Consider the following 9,956-nt stretch of genomic DNA (forward strand, 5'->3'; position numbering starts at 1 on the left):
CGTCGTAACTAATGTAATTTTTACATTCTGACGATTTTTTTTAATTATTATGAATACAAATAAAATAAAAGAAGCCTCCCGTGAGTTACTACAAGCTATAAAGTAGATTTAAAAAAACGTTTTATAGAATAAAAGCTCACTGCGGGACGTTGTAGAAATGCGTGTGTGCACCACGACAAAGGAGCCTCATTCACTTTACATTGGGGTTGTTTGCGTGGTGCCAACACGTAAATGTAACAAAGTTCGTGACTCCACCACGCATTGTGGTGTTAAGAAGTCGTGGTGGAGTCACGCATTCTGGTGAGATCAGGTTGAATTGAAAGGGTGTGCTAACAGTTGAATCTAGACACGCCCTGGGGTTTCGGAGGCATTTGGCTGCCAGCTGGCTGTCAGCTTGTCTTCTACCTGCCAGCAAGGAGCATCTCTGAAAGGGTGTGACACACAATGTCTATCCCACCAGTTCCACCTTTCTCTTTTTTAAGGTGTTATAACAAACCAAACATCACTGAAAGAATAAAATAACACCCCCTATGATCATACCATTCTACCATTAGGGTTGGTGGTTCAATATCAGCCCTTGCAGTCAACACATTGAAGTGTCCTTGGGCAAGATACTAACCCCAAATGTCTCCCCGATGTTAGGCCTGACTTGCAGTCAGAGTTGTAGTTCATCAAACATGTGTTGGTTAGGAATGATGTCAGTTGTAATTTGGATGGACATTGTCACGCTTAAACAGCCGAACACAAGTATCACATACAGCCATCGTTAGGTCTACTTAAAGAATGGTCTGAATAAAGTGTCACATAATCACATAATTGCATGTCTTTTTCAAATCTTGTTTAAATAATCAAGAGCATACTTGTATGAGTTCCACCTTTTATATGTTCCTAACCAAAGCATTCACACTGGTAGTCTTCACTGTCTTCTACAATGTAGAAACCCATTTGAACTGCTGTATGAGAATCCCCAGTGGTCGTATGGAAATACAGGGTGCCATGAGAGAAGGCAACAGATAGTGTTGTCTGTAGTGTTGTGTTGATGCTAGGGTACTGTCAATGTCCTTTTTTCACCTTGAAGCATGAAAGGACGTTTGTTCTAATTACCGATAGACGCATGGACGACGCTTTTGGATACCATTGAAAGGGACTGATGCCAAGGGAAGTCAGGCCGGGTCTCTAAACTGCTTCTGTGTACAGGTGATGCCACCCAGCACTAACCACTACAGCCTCCACGCAGTGAGCCTGGGCGGGGGTGGGGACCAGATGAAGAACCGTTTGAAAACAAAAGTCCAGAAGTGGTGAACAGCCTGCGATGGAGATCCCTCCCTCTGACTTGTGTCCGGTATACTTGTGTTGAGATTTGCTGGTTTGGATTTGAATAATTTTCATTTTGATTTGTAGACGTATTGTATTGGACATTTAATCAATAATGATAAATTATTTTTAAAATATTTAATTATGATTATTTTAAGTGTACGTTTTTTTGTTTATTTGTTTTGATTAGCAAGCTAAACGAAAGCAATGTACTACACCCTTTGTGTGTGTCATTGTGGTTACTTCTTATCTCTGAGTGATGACAGATTGTCAGTTTGCACGTACAAAACGTCTGATGTGAACAGTGTTGGTTCACGTATCAAATAACACAAGACAAACCAATTACACCTAGTAGCTTTGGTTCTAGCAATGTGGTCTCAACATACCCATTTAGGCAATAAGAGGACGACAATATTTTCACAGTCCTGTTTTATAAATGTTTTTTTTGTCTTGAGAAAAGTAATATATACAAAGTTGTGTTTTTATTTCTGTGTCAATTTTGAAAGAAGTGTATAACTGTACATGGTGTTTAAGTAATTATAGTGGTTTAGTGAGGGACAGGAAGGGATTACCTGAAGATAGTCCCATCATGCACTGCTGGTTCGCTTCTGACATGCTCTACCTGTGGCTAATTTGATACCAGCATATGTGTCTACATTATGAGCTACAGAGAGCTGAAGGAATGAGTCCTTTAAACCAGGAACGAGTTAGTATTCTACCGGTTCCGGTTCCCTTGTCTCAAAGTCAATGGTTTTTTTGAACATATTGTGCTTTGTTTAATTCCTGAAATAAGGTCTGCAGTTAACGCAAACTTTAGAGATGTTCCTGTTTTGTTTCTACGACATAAAATATGTCGTTAATACTCCATCCATGTCCGAATCTTTTTTGTGTCATTAATACAGCGGTTGCTAACAAGTAGCTAAATAAGCCTACCAAACTTCATCACGCCAAACAATGGTCCGCCTTAACTTAGCGTCGGTGACGTGAAGTCATGTGACCGTGATGTATGGTTTATAGTCTCGTGTATAGTAACGGTAGCATTTTACTATTGTAAATTGTCGAAGGACTACTATAAAAAGTGAAGTAAATATATGATGATTATCCACCTGAACAAAACATGTTAGTATCATAAATCATTGTTAGCCACAGATCTTATTTTTTGCAATGTTCCAAAATCCAAAGGAAAGATCCCATTGGCTTGTTTTGTGGCGGCCTTTATGATGCTACCTTCCGGGTCAGCCGACAAAACAACAACTCACTGCACAACTCTATTGTGCGCACAATTATGTCTGTGACACACAACTGACGGACTCTCATCTAATTCTCTCTGAAGCTCTGTAGCTTGAAAACTAATAAATCCAAAGCACACTTGATCGTTTTTGGATTACAAAGATGATTTTGATTTCATATGCTGTAATTGTCTCCACATGTACGGTGTCACACAAAAGACAATATTTCAAGTTTTGCTACTTGCGTTTGTTACGAGGAGGAGAAGTGCAGCAGATGAGTGTTGCTTATTACCTCAGTCCTATGAGATTTTCTAACGATGACAAGAGAACCTATTTAAAGATATGACTGGCTCACAAAGTTGTTGCACTGTCGTTAGAGGTAAGGCTGAGAGCAAGATTTCATTTGCACATTTAGTGGACTTTTATTTATAACTCCATTTTGGTCAGCCTAACTTGAAAATGTCTGGAGTTTTATTTACTGTTTTTAAATGTTACAGTTGCTTGCATAACACTGTTCGATCCAACATCAATGAAAACACACAGATGTTCATACACGCATTACAAAAAATGTAAAAAAAAAATAGGAATTGTTGTCTGTAATTTCATGTAAATAAGGATTTGCTATAACTAAAGAATCAATCTTTTTTTAAGTTGGTAACTGATATGAATTGATTAATGTACGCTGTTTTCTTCCCTCTGTGCTAATACAAATATTTTACAAATTACTTTTACAAACTGTGGGAAGCTGAATGCTGGACTGTTTCTATAATGCAGTAATGATCAGAAAACAAAAAAACAATGTGTAAGTTGTTAATTAAAAAGAGAAACATGTATGTTCCCTTGTATCATTCACATTTCTATGAAGGATTTGCAATCAATATTTTTGTGGCTGTTAATGATTCTATAAATAATATCTATATAAATCACAATATATCATGTACTGTATATTCATCCAGTTTTCTCTTCACCATCCTCTACAATAATCTTCAGTTGAGCATTAATGTATTGCAGTAACATATACTAAAGAAAATCTAATGACTGATCGGAGTGCTGTCTTTGATACCAGTGTAGTGTCTATACACAGATGTGGTACCTTTAAAACTCACTTGTTTTGTCTCTCTCACTCTTTCTCCCAGTAACTAGATGTTCTGTAGTTGCAATATTGTTAGCTAGTACTCATCACGTAGGACCTGTAAGGATAGTTCTTTGACATTTTCCTGACTGAAGCGGACATTTGTTTCACTTGAATTTATATTTGTATGTTGAATTTGTGCTGCTCTCACATGGTTTCAGCAAACCAAATCTACAGAGGCCCTGCAAACGCGCTACAACCGGCCAAAACACTTACCTTAGGACAGGGGTGTCAAACTAAAGGCCCGGGGGCCAAATCCGGCCCGCGATTTCATTTTATGTGGCCCGCAAGAGCTTGCAAAGAATATAATACGCTTACATGCTACTTTACAGTATATCTATATGTTCATTTGAATTAATTTCTTATTTTATAGTTATTTATCTTTTTTTATCTTTGATTTATCCTTAATTTTATTAATCTGTGTGAATCTGTTGCTGTTAAACTATTGAATTTCCCCACGGGGATTAATAAAGGTCCATCTTATCTTATTTTACAGAAGCATGTTGCCCATAAACTATATGTCCCACAATACATCTCATTTTGTGACGTGTGCTCACTGAAGAGACTTGCAGTTATTTGCTCTAGACTTCTGCTTTCAGATGTGGTTAATTATGAAGTTATGACCCTATCTGATAATAATCCAATGCAGAGGCAATAATATAATATAATACATTACTTCATATATATTATGTATTTATATATGTATATTTATATAGTTACAATCGGCCCTTTGAGTGCAACCATAATGCTGATGTGGCCCACGATGAAATTGAGTTTGACACCCCTGCCTTAGGAGAAACGCGCTGCGCTTTCAAAATCAATGTCAATACAAAAATGTTGGCCAAAAAACGTGAAAGTTAAGAAACAGTTTCCCTAACTTGCCGACACAGCTTCTAGAGAACATTCACCAAAGCTCTGCAAATAACAAACGCTGCGGCTAAAAAGTGACGCACAGAGCTGGGACCGGAGCACTTGTTGATGTTTGGGGTTATAAAGTTGGCCAACTGTCACCGTCTCGAAAAGAGTTGTATTAGCTTATCTCAACAATGTAATCGTGTCATTCGTTCTGATAATATTGCAGATCTGCTGTAAGGTAGCTCGCTAACGTATTTCACCTAGTCGTTTCCAATATACTGACAAAACACTTACAGTTATGAAACACTGTGGGAGTTAGCCAACTTTAGAATCTCCGAACGCCAACAAGTGCTCCGGTCCCAGCTGTGTGCATCACTTTTTAGTGTCCCCGTTTACGTCGCGTTTGAACGTATTGCAGCTCTTTTTTGTATTCGCAGTGCTATTAGTAAATGCTGCACATGTGTTGTCAAGTTGGCAAAGATGTTTTGGCATGTTTTTTTTTTATTTTCATTATATTTGAAAATGCAGCACGTTTCTGCTGGAAGTGTTTCGGGCCGTTGTAGCGTGTTTGCTCCCGTCGGCCACCGTACAAGGCTCTGTAAGTGCTTCAAGAAAGATTTGCTGTGAGTTGTTCTTCTAAACACGGCATTAATAGGACCCCACCTTTGAATGTCATAGTAAGGGGGTTTGCCATACTACCTTAAATGCTAATGCTGGATATGCAAAACACTTAGATTTTTAGTAATTTGAAGTTAAAGAGCAGGAGGAATGATGAAACAAAAACCATATGTTGATATAGTTACAACAGTAATAATAAAGACTATTATAAATATAACCAATCTGAACGCTTTTTTCTAATATTCTTATTTTTGTTATGTCCCAGTGGCACTACTTTTTGAATACTGTTTTTTTTTACTTGTTCAGTACTTTTGAGTTTGAACTCAATTTGAAATATTTAGTTTTGCTCTTGGATCAATCAAACAGCTCATACTTTAATACATGTTATATTTCCAATCACTAAAGCTTGTTATCCATATACTGTATAACTGCGGTGAAGGGAACTGAACTCAAATGGTATATATTAGATCAAAATCTAGATCTTCCATATTATATCTGTTTTTTATGACTTTGCACTCTTACCAAAAAGCATTGATTGCATAGAGCAGTGCTGTAGACCGGCAGGAAGTCAACGAACACAATGCAGCGTTTACATTATCACTCGGTCACTACTCTGCATTTGCATTAGGGGCGTCAAGAAAAGTCAAGTGAATTATATTTATACATCCAAAAAAATCAAATAGTGACAGTTGTAATCCTAGGTTTGTTCTAGTTTTTTTTTCAATTATTTCTAATGAGGAGTGGGTCCATGTCGCCACATGTGATTTAACTGGGTCCGGCAGTGGCTTAGTCAGTAGGGGCTTGCACTGTGAGCCGTAGGGTCGCCGGTTGAAGTCCCCGACCAGACCTAAATATGGAGTGTGGACTGGTACTTGGAGAGGTCCCAGTTCACCTCCCCCTGCCTTGGTGCCCTTGAGCAAGGCACCGGACATCGTTTTTGGTCGAGAGAGCCCTTGCAATGCTAACTTCTGAGACCGCCTACAAAAATATGTTATTATTACATCACTCTACGGTGCAACGATTCAAACTATTTTGACAAATCTTCCACTCAGTATATATATGACTACATAATCAAATTGCTCCAGACAGTTCATTGTGTGTTACAACTGTCACACTGATCTGCACTTGTCTAAGCCACTTTGATATGAAGTGTTATTAAAGTAGGAGTTGTTTGCCCATTTCAAGCAGCTGATCCCGGTCCACATGTCTTGATTTGAATTAATATCCTGCACTTTAAGGTAGCATGGCTCTGTTGTTGCTGTACGTAAATATTGACACAGTTTACAGCAAATTAATGTTATACATCTTGTTAGACGAGTTCATCTGTTGACAGAAAAAAAGGAGAACATTCTACCTGGAAGTTTTGGGAAGTTTTATTGTGAGTGTACTTTATCCACTTAAACTTGAATCTTGAGGCAAGTGCTAGGTAATGGCCAACTGCTCTTTTGTCCCTGGAACGGAGCCTGCTAGTAGCTCGACGCTCATGTACACACAGATCCAAGGCTTGTGGATGAACAGCTTTATATATAGCCAACACTTGCAGCTCACTTTTTCCAATAATTCAAAAGAATTGATACTGAAAATGGTAAGGTACAATAATAATTGTGTTTAGTGTGCCAACAGTGGCACAACTCTGATGTAAAGGTTTTCATGTTCTCAGTCATTAGTCTCATCCAGTAGATGCTTGTCCTTCATCCGGAGGTCTTCTGATTGCCTTGCCCATACTTACCACTTGCCCTTTTTTGTTAACAGACTTTTTACCATGAGAGCTGACTGAATGGACTGACAGTCTGAAAGCATATTTCAGGTCTTCTTGTATGGCTTGCTCAAGCCCTGCTGTAAAAACAAAAAAACATGAAATAAGGGGATGGGGGTCTCTCTGTGGAAAATATAATTTTGTATTTGTATTTTCAAATGATAATAAAACATGTTTGTGAAAGCTTTCCATCCTCTACTCTGGTCCAGAAATCAATGTGTTAAAAAATGAAAATAAAGCTGTATTCAATCAGTCACCTATTGTTTTTACTGCTGAAATTATGTTATGATAAACTATACATGATATTCATTCATTAAAAAAAAAACACATCACAATCAGTTCCTCTAGCAAAAGTATGATTAGAACAAGCGAACAAAATCAAATGTGGACATAGTCATTTAAAACTAATCGTGTGCAGTCTTGAAGTGGGGTTGTCCTTGCATCATGTATTGTCAAAGTCAAAACGTTTCAACTGCAAAATAAATCCAATCCAAAAGATCCTTGATCATCATTCTGCAAGAAATAACTGAAACTCAGCCTACGGCCTCAAGTGTTTGCTACCTGGCAAGGTTTCCTGACAGAAACACACTGCAAAAGAAATGTTATCAATTATTGAGAAGGTGATTTTTCACTGAGCTGTTAGTTATAGCAAAAAGAACATCGACAGGTCTTCATGAAATGATTGTATTACGTCCACTCAGAAAAAGTAGTCAGTTCTACTCATGGAGGTATAAAGAGAACAAGATGCAGCGTTTGATGCGGGGCTTAGTAGCCAAAATGGCCTGACTCAACATCGAAAATATCCGGATCTTCCGGTAATCTCCGCATTCATTGAGCACATAGAGCATTTGCACTTTTGTATTACTTAAGCCCCGCCTCCAACCAGCTCCATTATGGCATGACACATGCGTTCTTGGCTCAGTCAAATTAATGTTGTGGGAAAATAACTCCTTTTCGCAGTTTTCACCTTTTAGGACCAAATTGCTTTTAATGTAAGTGTTTGTAGTGGGTAAGACAAGGCAAGGCAAGTTTATTTATATAGCACTTTTCAACACAAGGCAATTCAAAGTGGTTTACAAAAAATGAAAGACATTAAGAAAATGGCATTTAAAATCAGTCATTAAAAAGAAAAGCTAATAAAATAAACATTAAAAGAAAAAATACATGGATAAAGTTACAGTGCAGTCTAAGATATGAATAGTCTTCAGCCTGGATTTAAAAGTAGTCAGAGTTGCAGCGGACCTGCAGGTTTCTGGGAGTTTGTTCCAGATGTTTGGAGCATACTAACTGAACGCTGCTTCTCCATGTTTAGTTCTGACTCTGGGGACAGAAAGCTGACCAGTCCCTGAAGACCTGAGAGATCTGGATGGTTCATAATTTAGCAGGAGGTCAGAAATGTATTTTGGGCCTAAACCATTCAGTGCTTTATAAACCAGCAGCAGTATTTTGAAATCTATTCTTTGACACACAGGAAGCCAGTGTAAAGACTTCAGAACAGGAGTGATGTGATCCACTTTCTTAGTGTTAGTGAGGACTCGAGCAGCGGCGTTCTGAATCAGCTGCAGCTTTCTAATAGATTTTTTAGTGAGACCTGTGAAGACACCATTGCAGTAGTCGAGTCTACTGAAGATAAAAGCATGGACAAGTTTTTCCAAATCCTGCTGTGACATTAGTCTTTTAATCCTAGATATATTCTTTAGGTGATAGTAGGCTGATTTAGTAACTGTTTTAATGTGACTGTTGAAACTCAGGTCAGAGTCCATGACTACACCTAGATTGCTGGCTTTATCTGTTGTTTTGAACATTGCAGACTGAATCTCAGCGCTAACTTTTATACGTTCTGCCGTGGCTCCAAAAACCATTACCTCAGTTTTATCTTGGTTTAATTGGAGAAAGTTCTGACACATCCAGTCATTGATTTGTTCAATGCACTTACTCAGTGTTTGAATTGGAGCATAGTCTCCTGGTGAAATTGTTACGTACATTTGTGTGTCATCCGCATAGCTATGGTAACTTATTTTGTTGTTCTTCATTATCTGAGCCTGGGTAGTTGATATACCGACACTTCCTGGTTCTACTGCCTAGCAACGGCTAGAACAGAGGAACGACACTGTACAAGGTACCGGTACTAAGTCAGTAGCGATACCTGATTGGACGATATTGGTATACCGTTAAGCCGCTGGACAAACGGTGCTATCGATATATGAATTACGCTACTTCCTTAGTTTAAACAATTCTGGTTGGTTGGCAACCCTCATCCCGTGTGACGTATCCGGCTTGAGTACCACTGATTGGCCACTGTGAATGCCACTCGTCATCTCTCCTAACAGCGCTCTTATTATTGTGAGACTCCCGGGGGCAGACCATAGGGAAAGACGCAACATCTTGCTAGAAACAGCGTCTCAAGCAGTGGCGGCCGGCCCATAGGGGCGCTAGGAGCGCCGCCCCCCCTTTTCCCACATTAAAAAGAAAAAAATATATATTTTAAAAATATTTTTTTATTTTTAATAAATAAGGTAAATATTATATAATTGGTATCAGTAAAATGTATAATCTACAATAAAATATCGTTTAAAATTGTGTTACGATGTCTAAAGTTACTGATAAGTCACATGTTTCCTGCCTGGCCTTGCCCGTGTATCATTACCGTCTCTCGTCTGGGCGCTATGCACAGCGCCCAGACGAGAGTGCAGCAAGTGCAGCAGAAGCCAACTGTTACTATCTTTAAACTATGCCGCCGAAGCATAATTTTAGCCAATCAGTGTCGTCAAATCTGATGGTCACAGGGGCGCCTACGTCAGCGCCCGGTGCAGTCTGTGAGTTGTTTGGACTCGTATCCAAGGAGACAAAACAGGAAGCTGTCATACACTCTGGAAGCTTTCATTAGCAGCTATTATGAATACTCCGTTTTTGACATAACAATTATGGATTATCAATCATTTTTCAAAGTGAAAGACAGATTGGATTAACCTATGGATTAACCTTCAGCCGCGTTTTTCTCGTTTTTGATCAGAGTAACAGCAAAAGGTGAGCATATCTCCGTGTTTTGCTA

The 9,956-nt window shown here is 38.6% G+C and overlaps 1 protein-coding gene across 4 annotated transcripts in view; it reads left to right on the top strand.

Annotated features, from left to right (window-relative positions):
* LOC117457617 (RNA-binding protein Musashi homolog 2-like) overlaps positions 1–1,319 on the top strand; it is a 245,990-nt gene extending 244,671 nt beyond the window's left edge. For 2 of the 4 annotated variants that reach the window (XM_034097776.2, XM_034097777.2), the window contains exon 14: positions 1,198–1,319. In XM_034097776.2, coding sequence (XP_033953667.1) covers positions 1,198–1,302 — 105 coding nt within the window. In that variant the 3' untranslated portion in view covers positions 1,303–1,319. The remainder of the gene's footprint in view (positions 1–1,197) is intronic. The other 2 variants (XM_034097778.2, XM_034097779.2) reach the window with 1 other exon arrangement.
* Positions 1,320–9,956: the final 8,637 nt, after the last annotated feature.

The sequence above is a fragment of the Pseudochaenichthys georgianus genome, chromosome 13, assembly GCF_902827115.2.
Source record: "Pseudochaenichthys georgianus chromosome 13, fPseGeo1.2, whole genome shotgun sequence".
Classification (NCBI taxonomy): Eukaryota; Metazoa; Chordata; class Actinopteri; order Perciformes; family Channichthyidae; genus Pseudochaenichthys; species Pseudochaenichthys georgianus.